The following is a 23623-nucleotide window of genomic DNA, read 5'->3' as shown; positions in this document are numbered from 1 at the left end:
GGCGTTTCCGTCCCCACGGGGCCGCGGGCGGGCGGGCAGGACGGAATGTGCCGGGGCGCGGGCCCAGCGCGGGCGGGCGGCGGGGGAGGTGGCCCGGGGTCCGGGGGGGGGGGGGGAGGGCCTCCGCTTCCCAGGATCCTGGCGGGGGCGGCGGTGAAGCCTCAGGATTCCGGAATCGCGCCCCTGCGGCATCTCCGCGTCACTGTCGGCGACCCGGGGTTCTGCCCCCCGGGCGCTCAGGCCGAATCGGGGGGCGGGGGGCGGGGGGCGGGGGGAGCGCTGAATCGTGGCCGGCTGCTTCCCGGGACCTCGCAGTTCCAGAACTTTCGCCCCCCGGGCCTCGAGCCGCCCGGGATGGCGGGCGCTCGGCGAGGGTGGGCCGCGGCGGCGGGCGGGGCCCGGGAGCGGCGTCCTCCGACCATACAAGGCAAGAGGCGGCGGGCAGCGCCCCGCGCGGGGGGAGCCCGGGCCCGGAAGCCGCCCCGCGTCAGCGCCCGGCCCCGCCCCGCCCCCTCCCCCGCCCCTCTCCCTTCTCCCCCCGTTTGTTCCTCTCCCCTCCCCCCCACTTCCCTCTCCTCTGCCCTCGGCCCTCCTCCGCCTGCGTCTCAGTTCCTCCCTCACCCTCTGCAACTCTTCTCCTTCCCCAGCCCGCCTGTCCCCTTCCCCTTTTAAATACCCTGCCCTTCCAGCCTCCATCCGCCTGTCCTTTGGACCCCTCTTCTCTTTCCCTCTAGTTCTACTCCTCTCCCTTTCCCCCCTTCCTTCCCTCCCCACCCTCTCCCCCCGCCCCCTCCCCCCACCCATCCCCTCTGGCTATTGTCCCCCTCCCCTTTGCCCTCCAGCCCATGCCCCTCCCCTCCTCTTGCCTCCTTGCCCTCTCCCCTTGCCCACTGGCAGGCCCCGACCTTTCATCTCCTCTTCCAGGAAGCGGCCCCCCCTTGTGGGAAAGGGCTCAGGTCCCCATAGGTACAAGAGGGTTGAGACAGACAGAAACGCAGAGGCCCAAGGCCATTGGGAGGCAGAGGGCAAGAGCAAGCCCTGCGGACGTTGACAAGCACTGAAGGGACAAGAAACAGACATCTCTGGTCCTTCCCTTGGCAACAACAAAAACCCCTCGTTTGAGACGACAGCACCGACCACCAGCCAGCGCTGCCAGACACCTGGGAGTCTCCTTGACTCCGCCTCTCTCTCAAATCCACATCCCAGGCGAACAGCAATCCTGTCGGATTCACCTTCCAAATGGATCTACAAGCCAGCCTCCCGCCTCCTCTGGCTACACCCCTGGTCCCATCCAGCATCATCTTCCCCCTGCAGCCCCTTCCTGGGCTCCTGGCTCAGGCCCCTGCTGCCCTCAGTCTGTCCCCACTCCCCCACTAGATAACGAAAGGGAACCTGTCATGACACCTGCGTCAGACCACATAGCCAAAGTCCTAAGTCCTCACCAGCCTACAGGGACTGGCTGTAATCTTTGGTCACTCTTGTGGTCACACTGGCTTCCTAGCTGCTCCACCAATACCTCTGACATTTTTCAGCCACAGGGCTTTTGCACTGGCTGTTTCTCTGCCTGGAAGAGTCCCCCAGGTGGCCCCGTGGCTCACTCCTCTCCTTCTGGTGTCCGATCAAATGTCTCCTCAGTGAGATGGTCCCTGACTGCTCTTATTGCAACCCACACCCCACCTCTCACTCCCCCATCCTCCCTACCTTCGGTCGTTGCTCTACTTTTTCCATGACATTGATCACCACCTAACATAAAAAATGCACTTAGTTCTTATGTCTGTAGCAATCTGTCTTCCCCCGCTAGAATGTCACATCATGAGGGGTACGGATTTATCTGGGTCCCTCCTGTATCGCCCACACCTAAACCGTAAACAGGAGCCGGTCACATAATGAATGTTCAGTAAACAAATTGATTCAGAAACGGAGAGGGGAAGAGGGTGTTAAAAAACTCCAAGACATACAAGAAAGAAAAATTAGTAACTAAACTTGTGATGATCATTTCACCATTTAGACATGTATCAATTCATTATGTTCTACACCTTGAATCAATTTAATGTTATTTGGCAATTACATCTCAATGAAACTGGAAGGAAAATCCAAGACAGAGAAAGAGGCAGTGCCATGTACAGTTTGCGGAGGATGCACAGCCTGACACATTTAGAGAAGTCTTACGCTGAGATTTGTAGACCCAAGGGAAGGCCCAGGCATCTAAGGGGCGATACCACCCTCTGGCGGCCAGGATAAAAACGGAACCTCCCCGCAACACACAACACTCGCTCCCTAAGCGACCGTCGCCAGAGTCCCAGGAGTCTTTCTAGCTGGAAAATTCCCAAGATCGAAATGTTCGAAAGAGGAAACTCTTAGGTGATGTGTGTTTGGGTTAATTTATAATATGCATCAATTTATAAAAACTGATAAGAGAAAACTAAAGTGCTCCAGGTGAGGATCGAACTCACAACCTCGGCATTGCTCCGCTCGCACTGTCATATAAGTACCGCGCGCTAACCGATTGCGCCACTGGAGCTCCGGCCGCACCCTTTCGCCGCGGGGTCCTTCAGTTGTTCTTGGCCACGTGACTTCGTCGGACAGCCCTGCCTGGTATTGCATATGCAAATAGGAATCGTTGAGTTGGCCAATAGGAGAAAGCGCGTTGCCGGTTCCGGATTCTCACGCCTCCAAAGCCCTTGCTGTAAAAGGGAAAAGTCGGCGAGGCGTCTGGAATGTGGGGGTGTAGCCTGTCTGGGACCCGCCTTCTTATGAATATTCATAAGCCGGGAAGGACGGGGTCTTAACCCTTCGTTGCCGGGCCGGCCGGAAGGCGGCCCCTCCCCCCGCGGGCGGGAACAGGATATGAGGCCGGGCGGCTGGGGGGAGGGGAAGCCCCAGGCGACCGCCCCCCGCCCCACAGCTGGCACCAGACTCTCCCGCCACTGATGTGGCGCCGTCGCCGCCGCCGGAGCCCAGTCCCACCCATCCCGGAGCCTCAGGGGTCCAGAGTAGCGGACTCTGGCGCCCCGAATCTCTGCACCGCATCCTGAGACACCCTGAAGCCCAGGCCCCCACATCCAGGCTAGAGGACCCCAGATATCCAGATGCCCAGCGCCCCCTCCTGGAGGAGCCGGAGTCCAGGACATCAGCCCTGCGCGACCCTGGAGGCCGGGCTTCCTGCACCCCAGTTTGAAGAACTTAGGATCCCAGACCGGACATCCCCTCCTGGGCTTCCCAGAAATCCAAGACTCCCGGGGGCTGGAGGAACTTGGGATACGGACTCCCCGCGCCCCAACCAGTCTATTTTGGGCTGAAGCGCCCACTGCTTCAAGGGGACCCAGGAATTTGGGACTCCCCGGCGCTCCCGCCTGGAAGTGGTTTAACTCCTGCTCCTAGAGTTAGGGGAACTCAGGAATCCGGGCCCCCCACGGCCCGATCTAGACGACTCAGGAATTTGGGTCCCCAGCACCCCTATCTGAGACTCAGGAGTCGAGGCTCCCAGCATCCCCCATTTAGAGGACCGAGAAATTCGGACCGCTGCACCCCATCCTCTAAGAGGCCCCGGATTCTGGTTCCCGAAGCCGGAGAGCCCGAAGTTGACGCCCCCGACTTGGAGAGACCCAGGAGTCCGGGCTCTGCGCCTCCCCGGAGACCGTGCCGGGGGCCGAGGAGGAACCGGGTGCCTCGGTTCGGAGCTGGAGACTCCTCGGGAGGTGAGGGGGGAGCTAGGGGCCCCGACGGGCTGGGGGAGGGGGCGGCGCCGCCGCCGCTGAACAATGAGGGGGCGTGCCGGCGGGGGGCGAGCGGAGGCGCCGGCGGGAGTTGGGGGCTGGCGGGGTGTGGGAAGGCGCTGGGGACCCAGGCTGCTGGGGGTTGGGGGGCAGCGAACGGATCGAGGAGGGACCGGCCGGAGGCGAGTCGAGGGCTCAGGGCCAGTGCCCCAAGTCGCAGCCCTCGGCGGGGGAGGGAGCCGTCTGCAGGACCCTGGCATCCGGTCCCCCAGCCTCCTCCGCCCTCCCCTGGGACCCCGCGGCCTCCCGCCCACGGCTTTTCCCAGCCCTGCCCCTCGCCTTCGGCTCCAGCCAGAGCGCAAACGTTCCCAGGATCCCAGAGCCTCCGGCCCCAGAAAGACCAGACTCAGCTTCGGCGACTCTTGCTCTCTTCCCTCTTCTTTGTCTCGACCTTTCCATCTTTTGCTGTATGTTCTCTCTCCTTGTCCCCCTCTTTCTGTCGCTTTGCCTCTGTCTCCCTCATCTGTTCCTCCCCGGGGCCCCTCCCCGGGTTTAGACCACACTCCTGATTCTCAGCGCCCGATCTGTGAGTGCGGCCGCGGTGAGGCCTGTGGAGTCCTGATACCCAAGAAGGGGGTCTCTCTGCAGAAGCCGCTGAGCCGCTCAGCCATGCCCGAGGGAGCCCGTGGACTGAGCCTGTCCAAACACAGCCCTAGCCTTGGCCGTGGCCACACAGGTGAAGTGGGTGACTGTGCAGCTGTGTGTGAGACTCGCACAGGTGAGTGTGCAAGGGAGGGGCGGGGCCCGCGGGGGGGCCAGTCTTGCATTCAAGACGTTGTGCAGCCCTCTGTGGCTGGCCCAGTGCCAGGCACTGCGGGCCACACGGGGTGACCAAGACAGCCCCAGCCCTGCCCACAAGAGCTCCAAGTCTGGAGGGGGAGACGGACCCATCCACAAACGGTGACAGTCCAGAAGAGGAAGCCCAGGGCAGAGTGGTCAGGGCTGGGCTGGGGAAAGCGCAGGGGGCTGTGGGAGTGCAGTCTGGGAGGTCAGGGGAGGCCTCCTGGAGGAGGGGGACATCTGAATTGAGAATTGGAAGATTAGGAAGCATGAGTTGGGAAAGGCAAGGAGGAGTATTCCACACAGAGAGAACAGTATGTGCAAAGGCCCAGAGGTCAGAGGAGGCTGCCTATTTAAGTAACTGAAAGAAGATGAGTGTGACTGGAGTGTGGAGCATTGAGAAGTCTTGTAGCTATGGGAGGAGAGCAGACAGGAAAGCTCTCTAATGGCCACCTTGCTATCCACACTGTGGATCTGAGTTTGGACTTTATCTTGAGGACATGAAGACGTTATACTTGTGGGAGAGACAGGGTCAGAAAAGGAAGTTAATAAAGATCTCCCAGGCTGACACAGGGAGGTGGATTAGGGGAGTAGAGTCCAGAAGCCTGGAGAGAACGGGACTGGACCAGTGCAGGGAGAGGAGAAAGGAGCCCATGGGAAAGATGTTGACCAGGTGAGGGGGGGAGTGTGGGGGCTGAGAGCTCTCAGCTGGGGAGACGCCCTGACCTCCTGTACCACACCCCCAGCAGCTCCTGCAAACCCTGCCATGGCCTCCCCCCGAGGGTCTGGGAGCTCCACATCCCTGAGCACGGTGGGCTCTGAGGGGGACCCGGCTCCGGGGCCCACCCCAACCTGCTCAACCTCCAAGCCGGAGCCCCTTCCAGGGCCCCCCATCAGTCTGCATCTGTCGCCCATGGGGACCCCCAGTTCAGCAAAACCCTCGAGGCTGGAGCGTGTGGCCCGTGAGATCGTGGAGACAGAGCGGGCCTATGTCCGGGACCTCCGCAGCATCGTCGAGGTGAGGCAGGCGGGCACCCAGGCACGGTAGGGACCCAGGCCAGGCCCTCCGCCCCATAACCCCAGTCGTCCCCACAGGACTACCTGGGCCCTCTGCTGGACGGCGGGGTCCTGGGGCTGAGCACGGAGCAGGTGGGCACACTGTTTGCCAACATCGAGGACATCTACGAATTCAGCAGGTCTGGGGCTGGTGGGACAGGCTGGGGTGCTGGCTGGGCGGGGGGTGGGGGAGGGTGGGTAATGTCCTAACCCAACCTTGGAGCCCTATAGTGCCCTGTCCAGGCTGGTCCCTGGCGTCTCATGACATTGGGCAGGGATCATGATGGTGATTGAGGACCCAGAGTGGTGGAGGAGTGGGGTGGACAGGAGCCTGAGGACTCGGATGAGGTCCAGATATCAGGACGGGTCTCAGTGCTGTGATGGGTCTGGCGTCACGATGCATCCAAGACTCCTATGGGGCCTGAAGATCATGACAGCATGAGCGTTTGTGTGACCAGCTCGTCCTGGGAAACCCCTCAGACCCAGACAAACCAGGATGCTTGGCCCCCCGGTGAAGAGGATGCTGGGGTCCACGGATCATGACACCTCTGAGTGTCTTGAGATTTTAAGATGATTGCAGGAGGCCTGAGCGTCACAACAGGATCTTGGCGTCCCAGCTCTGAGGGTCATGACACCCCTCTCCGTGGGTCGTGACATGAGACCCTCAGGCTGAGGCTGGCTGTGCCGAGATTTCAGGCTGAGGAATGGGACACTGTCCAAGGGCAAAGTGATCAGGTTGCGATCGCCCATGCAGCAATCAGAGGACCCTTCCTCTGGATGTGACGTCCCCTTGAGAGGTCCTGGCGGCCACCAAGCCCCCAGCCTCCTGGTGTCTTCCCCTGGGCGGGGGCCGTGGGGCAGGACAGCCCTCACGCTTCCCCTCTCCCCACAGCGAGCTCCTGGAGGACCTGGAGGGCAGCGGCAGCGCGGGGGGCATTGCCGAGTGCTTCGTGCAGAGGGTGAGTGGCGGGCAGGCGCTCTCTTCCTCGGGGATGGGGTCTGGGTCAGAGGGGAGCAGGCCTGGGCTAGGCTGGAGGGGGGTCTTGGCGAGTCAGGAGTAGAGGTCTCCCTGACTCCCGTGTCACCCGCAGAGCGAGGATTTTGACATCTACACGTTGTACTGCATGAACTATCCGAGGTGAGGGGCGAGCAGCCCCTGCCGGGCCCCAGGCCGTGCCCACCAACTGATGTGCCAGCCAACCTCCCTCCTCCCCACCCGTCCAGCTCCAACCCCCGCCAGGCCGTGACAGTAACCGACCTCTCCCCAACCCGCCCCGACCCCTGCCAGCCCCCGTTTCTAAGCCCCGGCCCCTCCCAGCCCTGCCTGCCGGAGCTGCCGGCCCCCCTGACCTGTGCTGTGCCCCCAGCTCCCTGGCCCTGCTCCGGGAGCTGTCGCTGTCTCCGCCGGCAGCCTTGTGGCTGCAGCAGCGCCAGGCCCAGCTCCGCCACTCGCTGCCCCTGCAGAGCTTCCTGCTGAAGCCTGTTCAGCGCATCCTCAAGTACCATCTGTTGCTGCAGGTCAGCGGGGGCCCTGGGGGCTGCTTGGGGAGGGCGCGGGCCTGTCCGCTGATCACCCCTGGAGGGTGGACCCGGGATGAGCTGGGCCTAGAAACTGAGCCAGCTCTAGGGGGAGGGGCTTGCTGGCAGTGGGGACAGGCACCCACTGTTCCCCTTTCTGTCTCTGCCTGTCGCCTCTGCTTTTGGGTCTCCATTTCTGCCCCTCCCGTTCTGTTTCTCTCTGCCTCTTCTCATCTCCGTTCCTTCTCCTTCTGTTTTTCTTCCCCTCCTGGGTGCCCGGCGGTGCGGGCAGGAGCTAGGCAAGCACTGGGCGGAGGGGCCGGGCGCCGGGGGCCGAGAGATGGTGGAGGAGGCCATCGTGTCCATGACAGCGGTCGCCTGGTACATCAACGACATGAAGCGCAAGCAGGAGCACGCCGCGCGCCTCCAGGTGGGCCCAGGCTGGGCGGGGCTGGCTGCGAGGCGTGGGCATGTGGGTTCTCCATGGCCGGTGGTCAGTGCTTCAGAGGCAGCCTGGGAGGGTGGGCTCGGACAGCGTGGACGGCGGCTAAGCCCCCGTCCTGGCGTGGCTGGGGCCCCACAGGAAGTGCAGCGGCGGCTGGGCGGCTGGACCGGCCCGGAGCTCAGCGCTTTCGGGGAGCTGGTGCTGGAGGGGGCCTTCCGAGGTGGCGGCCCCCGACTCCGAGGGGGTGAGCGGCTGCTCTTTCTATTCTCACGGATGCTGCTCGTGGCCAAGCGCCGGGGACCGGAATACACCTACAAGGGCCACATCTTCGTGAGTGCAGGGATGGGGGTGTGGCCAGAGTGTCACCCGTGAGGTGTATTCTATATGCCTGGACCTGTACACCCAGAGGGGGTGGGGGCAGGGTCTGCAAAGAGGGACAGCCCAGCTTAAAAGGGCCGTGTTTTCTTGAGTCCGAGGATGGGAGCAAGGTTTAATAAGGAGGGGTGAGGCCAGCAGGATGCAGAGGTGAGGGTCTGGAGGAGAAGCATCCTCATGGGGGGAGCACATCTTGATCCAGATGAGGGTGAAGAGGGGCTGGTGAGAGACAGCAGAGCCCAGCCTGCTGGGGAGACTCAACGGAGGGAAAGGGGACCCACCATACAGCCTTACAGGGCCAGCTTTGTGGGGGGTGGGGACCCGGCTGCACACAAGGGGCATATGACTGAGCCAGGGCTCTGAGCTTGCCGCCCGCTCTGCCCCCTCACCCAGTGCTGCAACCTGAGCGTGAGCGAGAGTCCTCGGGACCCCCTGGGGTTCAAGGTGTCCGATCTGACCATTCCCAAGCACAGGCACCTGCTCCAGGTGAGCATGGGGTGGGGCTGGGTGGGCAGGGCCCCCAGCCCCTGGACCGCACACCTGGCCCCCAACTTCACCCCCACCCACCCCCAGGCCAAGAACCAAGAAGAGAAGCGGTTGTGGATCCACTGTCTCCAGCGCCTCTTCTTTGAGAACCACCCTGCCTCCATCCCTGCCAAGGTAGAGCTGGGGCCCTCGGAGTGCGGGAGACACTCCCCCACAGTACTGAGACCCCGAGGGCAGGGGGCTCTCTGAAAACGTGCTAGTTAAATGGCACAGTTAGGCTGCCTGGGTTTGAATCCCATTTCCACCAGGTCCCTGCTTTGTGAGTTTGGGCGAGTAACTGAACCTCTCTGGCCTCAGTCTCCTCACCTGGAGGACTCATAGGACCGACCTCACAGGGTGGTTGTGAGGATTAATCGTCCCCAGTCATGTGACGTGCCTGACACATAGCAGCGCCCGTTAGTGGGGCTCTGACTGGGGTGCCCGGAGACCAGCCCCCTCAACCCTCCTCCTTGTCTCTTTCAGGCAAAACAAGTTCTCCTTGAAAACAGCCTGCACTGTGAGTTAGGGCCTTGGGTTGGGAGCATGCGGAAGTAAGAGGAATTATTTTAAGAAAAAGCAGATTATTAGCCCCTAAATCTCTCCCCGCAGGTGCTCCTAAAAGTAAGCCTGTCCCAGAGCCCTTGACGCCCCCACTTGGATCTCCCCGACCTCGTGATGCTAGAAATTTCACTCCTGGACGAAGGAACACAGGTAACGGAAATGGAACCCTGAGCCCCCCCGCCCCCTTCTCCCCCAGGACTCAGGACTTGTGCCCCCAGCCTCCTGCTCCCCCAGGACTCAGGACTCGCACCCCCAGCCCCCTGCTCCCCCAGGAGCCTGGAGCCGGGCTCATAATGGTGTCTGATCTGCCTCTCCCATAGCTCCGTCCCCAGGACCCTCTGCTACACGCCGTGGCCGCAGGCAGTCTGGTGAGTACCCACTACCAACAAGGGAACCAGGGATTGGGGTGGGGGCTGGGCACCTGACATCCCCGTGTCCTCCCCCCAGAGCCAGTGAAGGACCCTTATGTCGTGTTTCAACAGAATGGTAAGTGACTGCCCCAGCCCAGCCTGGCCCATCCCTGTCTATCTGTCTGTCTCTCCCCATGGGATGCCCAGTGTTCATCAGGGAGGGGTCATGGGGTGGCCCATCATTTAGAAGGAGTAACACTTGTTCCTGCATCTCACTCTTTTCTCTTCCTCGTCTCTCCATCCCCAGCTAAGCCTAGGCTCAAGGTAAGAAATATCCTGGGACTGGGTCTGGGGACCTGGGCTTCTGGGGCTGATGGAGGAGGAAGCTTGAGTTCCCACATCGTGGGTCTGAATGAGAAGGGGGCTGGGGACTGGACTCCCCTCTGAGGGAGGAGGGGGCTGGGGGCCCTCGGCTCTCGCCCTCCATCCTTTCCTTCCGCACAGCATGCTGGCAGTGAGGGGGAGCTCTACCCGCCCTTAGAGCCTCAGCCACCAGATCCAGCTTCTGGACCCCCTGAGGACCTGGAGGACACTGGACCCCCCACACTGGACCCTTCTGGGACTTCCATCACTGAGGAAATCCTGGAACTGCTGAACCAAAGAGGCCTCCGGGACCCGGGGGTGAGCCAGGTGTCCCATCACCGTGTCCTTGGGGCTCTCAGCTTGGGTGGGCACAGACGGGGGGTAGGGGGACCAACCCACCCTAATACCTCTGGCCTCTTTCCTGGTGTTTGCTGCAGCCATCGCCTCATGACATTCCCGAGTTCCCCGGAGACTCCCAGGTGCCAGGCGACAGCGAAACCCTCACATTCCAAGCCCTGCCCAGCCGGGATTCGTCAGAAGAGGAGGAGGAGGAGGAGGAAGAGCTGGACATGGACGAACGGGGGCCCTCCCCACTGCACGTGCTAGAGGGGCTTGAAAGCTCCAGTGCTGAGATTGCTGACGCTCCCTGCCTTAGCAAAAACCCTGACGGGCCCAACCTCCCTGAAATTCCCGGCCTTTCTGAAATTCCCAGCATTCCCCGCCTTCCCAGTCTTTCGGACATTTCCACTGTTTTTGAAATGCCCTGCCTTCCAGCCATACCCAGTGTCCCTGACATTCCAAATCTTTGCAACGCTCCCGCCCTTCCCGCTGACTCTTGGCTCCAGGGACCTCTGCAGGAGCCGGAGAAGGCTCTAGCCGCCAGGAGAGAACTGTTCCCTGGCAGCGCTTCTGGAAAACTGGGGGAGCTCTCCTCAGGAGGCAGGGCAGAGCAAGAGGAGGAGGAAGGGGTAGCATTCCCAGATTTCCAGCCCCAGGACATCCCCCGAGATCAGGGGTTCCAGGATGAGCTGCCATTTCGCTCTTGCTCAGAAATCCGGAGCGCCTGGCAGGCACTTGAGCAGCGGCAGCTGGCTCGGCCAGGTTTCCCGGAGCCACTGCTGATCCTGGAAGATTCGGATCTGGGTGGAGGCAGCAGGAGTGGCAAGGCAGCAGCCCCGAGTGCGGAGAGGGCGGCGTCCCGGGTGCGAGAGCTGGCCCGGCTCTACAGCGAGCGGATCCAGCAGATGCAGCGGGCTGAGACCCGCGCCTCAACCAATGCCCCCCGCCGCCGACCCCGGGCTCTGGCCCAACCCCAGCTGGCCCCCTGCCTGCCCCATGAGCAGGCCGAGCCAGGTGAGGTCCGGGTGTGTGGTCGGCAGAGGGGCCCGCCCTGTGGCATCAGTCCTGACTCGCTCCTCCTTTCTCTGCATACAGGGCCCCTGCTTGCCTTTGGACACATGCTGGTATGTGAGCTGGCCCTCCCGCTGACCTGTGCCCAGGAATCTGTCCCCCTGGGCCCCGCTGCCCGGGTTCAAGCTGCCACACCTTTGTCTAAGCAGCGAGACTGCCCAGATGGCCAGAGTCTAAATGTTTCAAATGTGCCTGAGCAAGACCGTCTAGGCACCCAGCTTCCAGCTGCCACCCCTTTGCCTGAGCAAGGAGGCCTCTGGAACATCCAGAGTCCAGCCACCACACCTTTGCCCAGGCAGGACTTTGGCCCCTTGACCGTCCAGATTCCAGCTGTTACAACTTTGTCTGATCAAGAAGGCCACCGGGAAATCCCGGTTCCAGGGACCACTCCTTTGCCTGAGCAGAGAGGCCCTGTGGATATACAGGTTCCATCTACCGCCTCCTTTCCTGAGCAAGGACACCACGTGGACATAGAAGTTCCGACCGCCCCAGCTTTGCCCGAGCAGGGAAGTTGTTCTCATGTCACGGTTTCAGCTACCACTCCTATGCCCAAGCGAGAAGTCCTCCTAGACAGCCAGAGCCCACCCAGCCCCCCAGTAACTAAGCAGGGATCTTCTAGCAATGCTCAGTTCCCGGCCGCTGTCTGCGGCCAAGCTGTCAGCCCTTTGCTCGTGCACAAAAGCAGCGTTGACCATCAGATCCCAGCCAAGACCCCAGTGCCCTTGCAGCATGACCCCCCAGACGTTCAGGTTCCGGGTACCCCACCTTTGCCTGCACATGGAGGCCACCTGGACTGTCAGATCCCAGCCAACGCTCCATCGTCTTTGCCCCAGGACCCCCCAGACGTTCAGGTTCCAGGAACCCCACCTTTGCCTGCACATGGAGGCCGCCTAGACCATCAGATGCCAGCCAACGCTCCATCATCTTCGCCCCAGGACCCCTCAGACCTTCAGGTTCCAGCTGCCACGCTTTTGCCCCAGCCACAAGGCCTCGCAGGCACCCGGATCCGAGCCCTCCCATCCTTACCCAAGCAGGGAGGCCTCCCTGACACCCAGGGTCCAGCTGCTGCACCTTCACTTCAGGAGCAAAGCCTTTCAGATCCCCAGGTCCAAAAGCGCACACCTGTGTTGGAGCAGAAGCGTGTCACTACCGTCCATGTTCCAGCTGCCACACCTTTGCCTGAGCTGGGAGGCTCTGGGGACGTTCAGGGCCTGTTACCCACCCCAGTTCAGACCACCATGGTTTTGTCCAAACCAGGAGGCTACTCGGTCTCTCCTGTCACCAGTTCAGAATCTTCAGACTTGACCCCACCCCATAGTCCCCTACCTGCAACCCGTCAGCTCCTGGGCCCCAACGCAGCTGCCCTCTCAAGGTACCTGGCAGCCTCATACATCAGCCAGAGCCTGGCTCGGCGCCAAGGGCCTGGGGGAGATGCCCCCCTAGCCTCCCGGGGCCCCTGGTCCTCCTCTGCCCCCACATCACGGGCACCTTCACCGCCACCCCAAGCCCAACCCCCACCGCCCCCAGCCAGGAGGCTCAGCTATGCCACCACTGTCAACATCCATGTCGGGGGTGGGGGGCGGCTGCGGCCAGCCAAGGCCCAGGTCAGGTTGAACCACCCTGCTCTCTTGGCGCCCACCCAGGAACCCATGGGTCTTCGCAGGGCCCAGGGGGCTCCAGACGCCCCTTTCCACACATGAGCCAGGATGTCAGGCTTCTTGAAAAGCAAGGACTTCAACCAGATGCCACAGACCCTCAGAACTTCACCCAGAAGTCTAGACACTGAACACAGGTCTAAAGATGGCTGCAGCTTTCCAGCTCCTGGGATCTGCTTTGGCGAATGGTTCTTGTTACTTACCTTGATTAACTCAACAGGGATGGGGAAGGGGTGTCATTAATATTTTGTTAATTAATATTATGAAATTATGTCTCTTTTCCTATTCTGGAAGCGTTGGGGGATGCCAGAAGACAACAATGAATGGGAAAGTCTGGCAGAGCATGAATCAGTGGCTCTGAAGATTTGGGGAATCTCAGACTCCTTTGAGAATTACTAGCAACTGGAGCCATTGCAATATGACTGTATGACTTCAGAGGGTTTATGAACTGCTTGATGTCCATCCAGGAAAGCCAAGTTAACAAGCTTTGTTCCACCTAGACCCCTAAAAATTCATGCCCTTAGCAATTTAGCCAGTTCATGCGGCCCACCATCATCCATTCATCTCATCCACTCAGCCATTTCTGCATCTATCCGTCCAGCTGGCTCTCCCTCTGTCTGTTTATCCATCTTCCAACCCATTATCCTACCCACATGGCTTGCTTTATTCAACCCTCTCTATCCTATTCATCCAGCCAGCCATTATCCTGCCCCCCATGGAACATCCATTCCTCCGTGAATCTCTTCATCCATCTATCATCCCACCTGTCCATCTTCTCCATCCAACCCTCTCTATTCATCCATCTGTCTCTCCATATTTCCTCTCTCCATTCATCCATACAGCTCATTCACTCAACCATGTCTTAATCCATCGAGCCAGCCAGCCATCCAACCATTTAAATATCTCCAGCAATCCCTCCTTAATTGAATCTGGGTGTTGGTACTGCAAAACTTCAGAGACAGTTCCAGCTAACATCAGAGTGGATCAGGTTTGGGATTCTGGAAAAAAGCCTGTCCCACATCTGCCTGATTTCTCTTGGCAACCACTCCCCACCCTTGTGAATAGTCTAATTCTTGCACCCACCCATCCACATCAGATTCCTTTACCTGCTCTGGTTTGCGACCTCTACGGTGCCTCAATGTGCCCCACCCCCCCAAAAAAATTCAGGGGGTAGAGACAAAGGCTTTTATATTAGGATCGTTCAGCCCGCCCCATCCCCGCCCCCCCTCCCCCCCCCCGCAGTGGTATGCCCAGTGAGAAGCATAATTTAAGCAGTTTCTTTGGTAATACTAGCTTCTTCCATTGGACACCACCTCTCTTGCTTTAGTATATTATCTTATTTAATCTTCCCTGGAATTCTGAGGCACCAGTGTCACTGCTGAGTTCAAGTCCGGGTTTTTCTGGTTCCATGGTGTGTAACCTCCCTCTGTGCCTGGGTTTTCTCATCTGTACAATGAGGACAACACTACCTGCCTCAGGATCATGGTGGGATTCCACGAGTGTACCCTCCCTTCTGAAGGCGTCAGAGCCTCTGACTCACCAGGGCATTGTCTGGATCAACCCCCGGGACCTAGTCCCACCGTGGAACCGGAACCTCTGGCGCAGGGGCCTAGGAAGCTGAAGTTTTAACAATTGGCTATCAACAGCCAAAAAAGCGGAGATTTACTGAAGTACTAACTGCATACCACGGGCATTTGTCACTTTACATGAGCTCATTACTGAGTCCTCACCACATCCGTAAAAGGCAAGAGGATGGTTTTGAATCCCCACTTTAGAGATGAGAAACTGAGGCACAGGACCCTAAGGGACTTGCCCATTACACAGCTAGGGAGGGGCAGAGCTGGGACTCGCATGAACACAGCCTAGCCTGAGTCCATGCTCCTGCTCTTCCAGTGCCTCTCCTGGGCCAGACCCAGCTCTTGCCACAGGGGGCACGACAGGGAGCACTTCCCGGCCCCGTGTGAGGCCCGAGGTGATGATTATTCGCTGATGAGGGAGCCAGACCAAGGCCCAACTCAGTGAACGTCAGCTGCAGCTTTCGTTCAGTGATTTACTGAATGGTTCCAGCGCCACACACCAGGCCTGGGCCTGCTCCACCGCAGCCTCCCCAAGGTCAGCACTGAGGCCGGCCCTCCCCTCCTCTGCCCCCAGCTGCACATTCCCAGCCACCCCCAGCTGCACATTCCCAGCTGAGGGAAAGTTCCCAGCCTGGCCAGGGCTCCCAGTGGCGCCGGAATTCCCGGTATTTGAGGAGGCGGCAGGGAGGGAGAAGGGAGCCGTCTACTCCAAGGCCTGGGGCAGGCACAGAGCCGCGAGCCCGCTGGGTCTCTCCAGATGTGTCCCAGCTGTGCCGCTGGGAGGGAGCCAGCAGCCTCAAATCGGGGGTCTCTGGCCCTTGCGGGAAAACCATGGGCACCGGGCTCAGCACAGCCCCTCCAGCTGACCCCTGCCCTGAACCCCATTCCTCCCGCCCATCTCCTACCTCTGCCTCGCGGCCCCGGCTCCGCCGCCTCAGGAAGTCTTCCTGCTCGCCTACTACAGTCTGCCTGCTGTAAGCCGTCGTCTTCAGGGCTACAGTGACAGCAGGCTCACAAGGCTGAGGGTGGCTGCCCACTGCCTCCCTCGGGACACTGCTGCCCCCTTCGGGACGCTGAGGTGACGCCAACCAGACCCAGGTAACCAGTGAACGCCAGTTCCAGCGCACAGGCGGGCGAGCTGCAGCTATCTTACCTCTAGGCCGATTCTCATCTGCTGATGGTGACCTGCTGGTCACCAGCCTCAGGGGACGTTGTGAAAATACATCCAACAATGCTTAGCCTGGCAGTTGGTTGGCGCTCAGTCAACCCCTCCGCCTCTCAGCACTTTACTGTGTGCATTCCCTGTCTATCCGCGCTGTCCCCCAGAACCTTCCCTGACGACAGAATGTTCTCTCATCTGTGCAACCCAGTTTGGGAGCCCCATGTCCTGGACATGGAACAGACATACAGAAAGGGCAACAGGACAGCAAGTCTCAAGTTCCTTCTTTTATAAAGAAAGTGTGTTGGGGCGGCCCCGTGGCCTAGTGGTTAAGTCCAGCGCACTCTGCTTCAGTGGCCCAGGTTCGGTTCCCGGGCTCTTCAGTGGCCATGTTGTGGCAGCGACCCACATACAAAACAGGAAGACTGGCACAGATGCTAGCTCAGGGGCAATCTTCCTCAGCAAAACAAGACTTGTGAAACTTTCCCCCTCAATCAACATTCAAGCGTGGTGTGTTCACCAGTACTCCCAGCAGAGGCGGCGTGTGGGACCCCACTGGAGGGCAGATGGCGGTACAGGCTGGTATGGGAGCCGAGCCCTTCCCAGCCCAATGAAGCTTAGTAGCCTCCTATAAAAATGGGGGGAAAATTACAGGCAACCTAATGCACATGCAACACTACTTCCCTACACATGGCAGCACGGTCCCACACAACTGTGACGATGGAAACGGTCCGTCATCTGTGTCCAGGGCAGCGACGGAGAGCCCACCACATGCTGGCTTTCGTTACACGCCAGGCACAACAGACGAACAAGTCCTCAGAGCCACGTTCCAAGCCCCCTAAAGACAGCTACCACACTGAGCATGACTGGCACCTGCTTTAAGATGATGGGGGCCCTTCCCCAGGAGGTAGTGTTGACATCCTGAAGGATGAAGCCTGTCTAGAGAAACCCACCCCTGTGAGGGTAACAAGCCATTTCCTCCAGGTCTCAGTCCCAGCTCCACCTTAAAGTGGCATTAAGAAAAATCCCGGGGCCAGCCCAGATCGCAGGTGTAGACATGGCATCGCTTGGCACACCATGCTGTGGTAGGCATCCCACATATAAGGCAGAGGAAGATGGGCACGGATGCTAGCTCAGGGCCAGTCTTCCTCAGCAAAAAGAGGATTGTCAGCAGATGTTAGCTCAGGGCTAATCTTCCTCAAAAAAAAAAAAAAAAAAAAAAATCTCTCTCCCAGCCCAGGCATGGCCCTCAGTCCCTGACTTCTGGCTCCACCCAGGTGGTTTCTCCTCACTTTCTGTGTATTAAAGATTACTGATTTTACACGTGTCCCCTGCTCTTCTCCCATGTGCCATTAAAACAGCAGCAAAGGGACTGAAAAAAAAGACAAGCTCACCAAGACACCCCACACAACCAGTGGCCTAGAACCGTCCCCCCGACCTCAGTTCTGCCCACACAAAGGACTCCCCTGGAGGCGCAGGGGGATGAGACCAGGTCTGCTCCCGCCTGCCCCTCCCACCCATGCGCACTAACCCCAGAGTGGTGACTTCTGGAAAGGCTTAAAATCCAGACGGGCAGTGAGCTGGGGGAGCTTCTTCCTTCCTTCTAGTCAAAGACCCATGACAAAAGACCACAGCACAGTCCTTGAAACCTCACACCCCACAACCAATTTATTATAAAGGTGAACCCCGATCCTCTGGATGGGCTTATCGGTAGGATTTCTGGTAGCGGGCACGGGCACCAGGACCTCCGAACTTTTTGGACTCGCAGCGACGGGGATCAGCTACCAGCAGGGTCCGATCATACTGGATGAGGATGTCTTTGATCTCCTTCTTGGAAGCCTCATCCACGTCTAGGGATGAGAGGAATGGAGATTTAGACAGGTGCAGAAACGTCCTCCTACTTCCCAGGACTAAATGCCAGAGCTGGTCCTCGACTCGCACCCCCCGCCCGGCACTCGATGGAAAGACCACTGTTACTCACATTTCTGGTAGTAGGCCACCAGTGCTTTGGAGATGGACTGGCGGATTGCTGTGAGAAAAACACACACAAAAGGGTACATCAGCTTTGTGAAGGCCCCTGTGGAGGCCTTGCTCTCAGAGCCACCTCCCACCCACGGGCCCAGTTCCTGGGACTCACCGTAAATCTGGGCAACGTGACCACCACCCTTCACACGGACTCGGATGTCCACACCGGCAAACCGCTCCTTGCCCAGAAGCAGAACAGGTTCCAGCAGCTAAAGGAACAGGGGGCGTGAGAGGATTCTGGATCATAAGCTGGGCAGCTGAGCCACCTCACTGAGCACAATCCCCCTTATTTCTCTCCAAATGGCTTCTGCCACCACTGGCCTCCAAGTACCAGGAAGAGGGCTGGGCTGTCACCGTGAGGCCCAAGACACAGCGGGGAGACAGCGAGGCTCTGAAGACAGATGAGAGATTCCTGAAGGCAACCTGAGCTGGGTTCCCTACTTGCGTCCCTCTCTTGCTCTCAGATTCCCCATCTCTAAGACTGGTTCTTGGAAGGCTGGCACTTCAGCTCAGCAACAAGCAAAACCTTTGCAGCCACTAAGGCTCCCTCAAACAGTGAAGAGACACTCCTGGGCTTTGTTGGCTGCTTTTTCTGGGTTCCCCTCCTGAGCTCTCTACCCTGCCTTTGAGGCCCAGATTTCCAAAGAAATTACACTGCACTATGACCTCTGTTATGCTCTCCCCCGGCCAGCTCCAGATCTTTTGTTCCGCGCCCAGACACTCCTGTTTTACTTCAGGTTGTTTCCCCTCTCTCCCTACCCCCGGCCCCACCCAGAAACCTGCCCTCACCCTCTCACCCAAGTTTGAGCCAGAAACATTCTCGGGGCTCGCCCATCCCAGGGCTGGTGACTCTGGAGCAGTGTCTGCTACGGGATCCAGTCCGTTTCCCCTAGTGAGTGGACGGTTCTCCGTGAGGGCAGGGCCTGGGGTCAACTAGGTCACTGCTGTGTCCCCACACTCAACACAGGCTAAAGCCTTCCAACAAACTGACAGCCAACAACACTAAGACACAATAGTCACGATCTGCTACACAAAGGAATCTCAACTGCCACCTTTCTAAATCCTGCAACTAACTCTGCAACATAGATGTTACTCTCCACATTAAAAACTAATAGACTTTACAGGGATGTGATGGACAGCACAGGCAACACAGTCAACAAAACTGTAATTTCATATGATGACATATGGTAACCAGACCTAGCACGGTCATTTCACAATGGATCAAAATATCAAATTGCTACGTTGTACAGCTGAAACTAATATTGTATGTCGACTACACTTCATTGAGAGAAATAAAAACTAATAGACTTTCCGGGAAAAAATCAACGCATTCCCACACATGCATCTCATTTATCCTCACAACAGCTCTGCAAGGTAGAAGTTACCCCCATTTTACAGATGAACCCGAGCCACAGAAGTGAAGTTACCGGCCTCAAGTAACAGAGCTAGAAGAGGCAGAAATCAGACTCCAGTCTCTTTCCATGCTGAGCCAAAGAACCTGAGGCCCAGAGAGGGGAGGAACCCCTTTCACAGCCAAGCACAAGACTCCAATTTTGTTCCTGTTCTTTACTACTTATCCTGAGTACCCACAACGATCCAGACCCTACTTTACATACAATTTTTTGAGGAACAAAACATTGATTCCTGTCCTCAGGGAGCATATCCTCTACGAGGAAAAGAGGAGCAGTAAATCGTAAGCATGACACACGTCCTCCACGAGCTTACTGCAAGAAATCACGCTGTATAAACTCTGGCAATCCCCTTGCAGTCCGGTCCCCAGGTGAATGGGCTTCTAAATACCAGGGCGCAAAGCAGCCCTTAACCTTCAACATCCACCTTTTCACGCTCCCAAACCAAGCTCTACCACATCTTCTGAACCCTCAAAACCCAGCTCTGTCGCCAAATACCCCTCGTTTTCCTGTCCCCAACTCAGCTTCCAAACATCCCCTCGTAGATATCAGATCCTTCAGCTTCCAGGATCCACAGACTCCAGGAACCCACTTCCTTCAACGCCTCCGTCTCCAGAGCCCTCCACTCAACCCAAACGCCCGTACCCCTTCCAGACCTTGTACTGCAGCGTGCGGGGCTCGATCATCTCCAGGGGCCGCCCGTTCACCTTGATGAGGCCGTTGCCCCGTTTGCAGTGCGCCACGGCTGTGGCCGTCTTCTGTGGAAAGCGAGGGGGAGACGGGGCCACGTGAGCTCCGAGCCCCGGCTCCCACGTCCACCCCAGACCCCTCCCCGCCGGCCTCTCCCAGACCCCGGCCTCCTCTAACCCCTCCCATCGGGCCCCTGTCCCACCTTGCGTCCGAAGACCTGCACCGACTGCAGAGGACCCTTGGACGGCATGGCTGCTGGCGTGGACGATTGTTCCTCACCGCGTTGCTCCGAAACCGGAAAAGGGAAACTGTGGGCCACCCCGGCCGCTTTTCAGGGTCTGCGCAGGCGCCTTGAGCGCTGCGTCGCGACGGGAGGGAGCTTTACGGCTCCTGTTGCAGCCAGGGGGCGGGACTTCGGGTTGGCGGCGGGAAGGCGGGTCCCAGGAGCGGAGGGGGCGGGGCCTGGGAGGTGGAAGGGGTGGGGCCTGAGGGATGTCGGGTGGAGACCGAGAAGAAAGGTGAGGACAGGCTGTTATTTACATCCTCGGTCCTCATTGGTTACCGCGCCTCTCATTTGCATAGCGGCTTTTTAATAACCTCTCTCCGCCGCCCAGTTACTGGATTGCCACCGTCTTGGAGAGAGGCCCCTTATTCCGCCCTCACCACCGGCAATCTTCCTCCCAGCTAGACTCCCTCTTCCCAGGATCCTTCTCCATCAGAATCTTCCCTCCAGAACCCTCAACAAGAAACCAGGCAGGATTCCCAGATTCAGGATTCAGAATCATCTTACCCCCTGGAACCCAACTCCTTCCAGAGTCCTCTCCCAGAATCCTTTTCCTCTTAGATTCCCCCTTCCCCACAATCTACCATTCAGCAGAATTTCCTTACTTTTAGAGTCTCCTCCTCCCAGAATCCTTCTCTCAGAAATCCACCCCGCAAATCCCCCTCTTCAGAGCCCTCACCTTAGACTCTCTCTTTCCCTGAATCTCCCTTCATTCCAGGGCCCTCTTCCCCTCAATCGTTCCCTCCAGAAGCTTTGCCTCTTGAGGACCCACTAGCCCTAGGATCCCCCTCCACGTGATCTCCCTCTCCTCTCAATTCGCCTTTCCCAGAACGGCCCCCCTAGAATCCTCTTTCACAAAATCTTCCTCCCTTTCAGAGCCCTCTCCCTCAAAATCTCCTTTCCCAGGAATTCCTTTTCCTTCAGAGCCTCCTCTTCCCAGCCACTTCCTCCCCTGGAATTCGCCTCCCCTAGAATTCCCCACTCAGAGACCCTCCGTCCAGAATCCCCTTCTTCAGGGTCCCTACCTAGAATCCCTCTTTCTCCAGAATCCCCCAAATAATCTCTTCACTCTCTCCAAAATCTCCCTCCTCTCCAGGCCCCTCCCTATAGAATTCTCCATCCCCAGCCCCCCCCCATCCCATCTGAGGAATCTCGGGGTTGAGTTGCCCCCTGACTTTCCCCCCACTCAGGATGCTCCCTTCCCAGCTAAGAAGCTCCTCTCTCAGGGCTACAGAAAGCCCACAGTTGCCTCAGTTTCTCTAGCAGCACTGGGTCTGGGGTCCAAGGTTCAAAAAGGTGTGGTGGCTCACCTGGTGCCTGGAGGGTGGAGATAAGGTGGAGGTTGGAGGGCGGGTCTGGGGCCAGAAGGAGGATCCTCCAGCCCAGAGTCCAGCTCCCAAAGGGTGAGAGAGGGAGGGGGGGAGGGGGAGGGAGGAAGGGAGCACCCAGAGGAGGACCTGGAGGGACATGCAGAGAGATACACAGCACAGGAGAGAGACAGGCACACATGGAGAAGAAAGACAGATGGACCCGACCAAGAAGAGGAGAAAGAAGAGAGATCCTGGGTCAGTCAGAGATGGACACGGAAAACGCAAGTGACAGAGATTCAGAGGCAGAGAGGCCACCTCTTGGAGAAAGAAGACAGGTCCAGGCCGGCACGGAGATTCCAAGACACTTGAGACAGAAATAGAGTAGAAAAGAGAGCAAGGACCCCCCTGCCCCCATACGCACCTGCAGACCCGGATGAGGCCTAGCACAGGTGTTTTCCAATGAGGAGACAGGCCACAGGATGCAAACACTCTCACACACACTGTGCTGCCTTACAGGCTTGTTTGGGAGACAGGGGAAGCTTCCAAGCTCTCCAGTCTTTCTGGGCTGATCCTTACGCCCTTACTAAATCTTGTATCTTCCCTGGGGAGGGTGGGGCAGTCAGAGAGCCCTCTGGCCTAGGCCCTCCCTACTCTAGGGTCACCATCTTCTTCGGCCTTTGGAGAAGATTCCCTGAGTGTCTAAGGATTGAGCGGAGCTGGAACTGGGGGAAGGGCAGGGAGAGGGGCAGTTCCCCCCTCACCCACTCCAGTCTTCCAACTTGCTTTCTCTCTCTGTACCTCTCACTTCCAGGACCCTGGCCCAGGACCAGAGAAAGCCTGGGGATGGGCAGGGTGCCCATATGGCCTCTCTGGACCATTGTCCTGCTGATGCGGCCTTTGGGGGGCCTAGGACCACCCCTCTGCCCTCGGGAGCCTTTCTACTTCCTTCTTGCCATCATGAAGATGCTGGTGAGGAAGGGGGAGGGGAGAGCCAGCAGACAGGGCAGGGAGGGGCTGGGGTGGGGGGCATGTTTGAGGAAGGGTCAGGCTTTCCCCTTCCAAGATCTGATTTTCCTCCTTACCCCAAAATTGTAGGGAAACAAAAATGATGGCACTCTCTACACCCCAGATGATTTCTCGGTGAGTATTTCCTTAGCTCCTTACTGAAGTTGGAAGTTTAGCGAATCCACTAGGCTTGAAACACACATATGCTGGGGGCTGGTGTTCTCGCTGACCAGTCCCTGACCCAGCCCCCAGCCTTACAAATATATTTTGTGCCCTGCTGTTTCCAACACCTAGAACAGTGACTGGCACAGAATAACAACAAAGGATGATGATGGTGATTATAGCTATGTTTAAATAGTGCTTACTCTGTGCCAGCTACTGGTCTAAATGCTTTAAGCATATTAGCTTACTTACTCTTCACACTGACCCTATGAGGTAGATAAGGGCCACTGTGTATGGATGTGAAGGTTGTACACTGCACAAGGATCCTGCATCTACAGTATTCATATCCTGGACATATTTGTCAATTTCTGGCAGATGGCAGTAAATTATCTCATTCTAACAAAATCAGCACTTAGAAGTATTTTAAGGGAGTGTCTTTCTAATTTACACAGGTACAGTATGGGCTAGTGTCAGCCCTAAAGGTAGATTATTCACAGCTCTGTTTTACAGATGAGGAAACTGAGGCCCAAAGAGCTGAAGGGGCTTGTTCCAGGCCACAAGTCAGAAACCCTGGGGGTGGGGATTAGGGATCAGGCCCTTGCCCAGAGACATCAGGTCACTCTGTCCCCACAGGTGTGTCCTGCGGAGACGCTAGGCTGCTTTCGGCTGGAGCTGTCTGTGATAGGATTCGAAGAGGGCCCATCTGTGGAAATTGCTGTGTTCCGACTACAGCGTCTGTTGGATGCCCTGGGGTCCCGGCTGTGGGGGACTGGCCCGGGCCCTTGTCCACCCTGTGAAGGACATCCCCAGAGACCTGTCCCTCTCTTTCTGGCCAAACTCTTGGAGTTATTACAGGGGGCTTGTGCTCGGCACCTGCCCTCAGCATGAGCCTCAGAGGACACAGATTCCCTGGTACTCCTGGAGAGGATGGGTGGAGAGAGGGAAAGACCTGGTCTTCAGCCCTAGCTCCCAAACTCTAAGCCGTCTCCTCCTAGGCCAGAGGACCCTGCCCCCCAACCCCCTGGAGCCCGGGAAGCAAGGAGAAGAGGAAAGAAGGAAGAAAATAAGGTGAGATCTGAAGCCTGAACTCTTTGACCTTCTGGGGGGGGGGGGGGGTGTGCATTCAATAAATTGGCACCCATCTATCTCTATTTTCCCTCTTTCAGATACGCCCTCCTCTCTCCTCTTC

General features: G+C 58.4%; 2 protein-coding genes, 1 long non-coding RNA gene and 1 other non-coding gene across 10 annotated transcripts; 1 reads left to right on the top strand and 3 right to left on the bottom strand.

Moving 5' to 3' along the window:
* Positions 1–857: 857 nt before the first annotated feature.
* LOC124251256 (uncharacterized) lies at positions 858–15346 on the bottom strand. Its single transcript, XR_006891718.1, has 3 exons — positions 15297–15346; positions 12186–12281; positions 858–2684 (listed from the first exon to the last, which is right to left on the bottom strand). It is a non-coding gene; the product is annotated as an uncharacterized LOC124251256 (long non-coding RNA).
* TRNAI-UAU (transfer RNA isoleucine (anticodon UAU)) lies at positions 2429–2521 on the bottom strand. The gene is given in 2 exon segments: positions 2429–2464; positions 2484–2521. It is a non-coding gene; the product is annotated as a tRNA-Ile (tRNA).
* Positions 2711–13834, top strand: PLEKHG2 (pleckstrin homology and RhoGEF domain containing G2). Of its 7 annotated transcripts, none has more exons than XM_046683885.1 (18): positions 2711–3698; positions 4365–4494; positions 5303–5574; positions 5652–5752; positions 6505–6571; positions 6704–6750; positions 6980–7130; positions 7423–7560; positions 7714–7905; positions 8344–8436; positions 8524–8610; positions 8959–8992; positions 9085–9186; positions 9357–9404; positions 9484–9522; positions 9694–9710; positions 9891–10067; positions 10187–13834. In XM_046683885.1, exons 2-18 carry the CDS (start codon positions 4386–4388, stop codon positions 12857–12859), a joined length of 4347 nt encoding a protein of 1448 aa, XP_046539841.1. In that variant the 5' UTR covers positions 2711–3698; positions 4365–4385; the 3' UTR covers positions 12860–13834. The 7 variants fall into 7 exon arrangements, with proteins under 7 accessions (XP_046539841.1, XP_046539842.1, XP_046539839.1 ...); XM_046683886.1 differs by having other exon boundaries at positions 4350–4494; XM_046683883.1 differs by having other exon boundaries at positions 3189–3698; positions 4273–4494.
* Positions 15347–17192: 1846 nt separating the features above from the next.
* Positions 17193–20036, bottom strand: RPS16 (ribosomal protein S16). Its single transcript, XM_046680316.1, has 5 exons — positions 19877–20036; positions 19641–19742; positions 17688–17784; positions 17532–17579; positions 17193–17400 (listed from the first exon to the last, which is right to left on the bottom strand). The coding sequence occupies exons 1-5, from the start codon at positions 19922–19924 to the stop codon at positions 17255–17257; spliced, it is 441 nt and encodes a 146-aa protein (XP_046536272.1). The 5' UTR covers positions 19925–20036; the 3' UTR covers positions 17193–17254.
* Positions 20037–23623: the final 3587 nt, after the last annotated feature.

Source organism: Equus quagga, chromosome 13, assembly GCF_021613505.1.
Source record: "Equus quagga isolate Etosha38 chromosome 13, UCLA_HA_Equagga_1.0, whole genome shotgun sequence".
Taxonomy (NCBI): Eukaryota; Metazoa; Chordata; class Mammalia; order Perissodactyla; family Equidae; genus Equus; species Equus quagga.
This window is presented reverse-complemented; position numbering and strand designations above follow the sequence as displayed.

Coding starts and splice junctions, on each gene's coding strand:
- PLEKHG2 (XM_046683879.1), top strand. CDS start 3,762: ATGAGGGGGCGTGCCGGCGGGGGGCGAGCGGAGGCGCCGGCGGGAGTT. Junction 5,753..6,504: donor GACATCTACGAATTCAGCAG/GTCTGGGGCTGG, acceptor CTCTCCCCACAG/CGAGCTCCTGGAGGACCTGG. Junction 10,068..10,186: donor GAGGCCTCCGGGACCCGGGG/GTGAGCCAGGTG, acceptor TGTTTGCTGCAG/CCATCGCCTCATGACATTCC.
- RPS16 (XM_046680316.1), bottom strand. CDS start 19,924: ATGCCGTCCAAGGGTCCTCTGCAGTCGGTGCAGGTCTTCGGACGCAAG. Junction 19,743..19,876: donor TGCAGGTCTTCGGACGCAAG/GTGGGACAGGGG, acceptor CGCTTTCCACAG/AAGACGGCCACAGCCGTGGC. Junction 17,785..19,640: donor CCCGCACGCTGCAGTACAAG/GTCTGGAAGGGG, acceptor CTGTTCCTTTAG/CTGCTGGAACCTGTTCTGCT.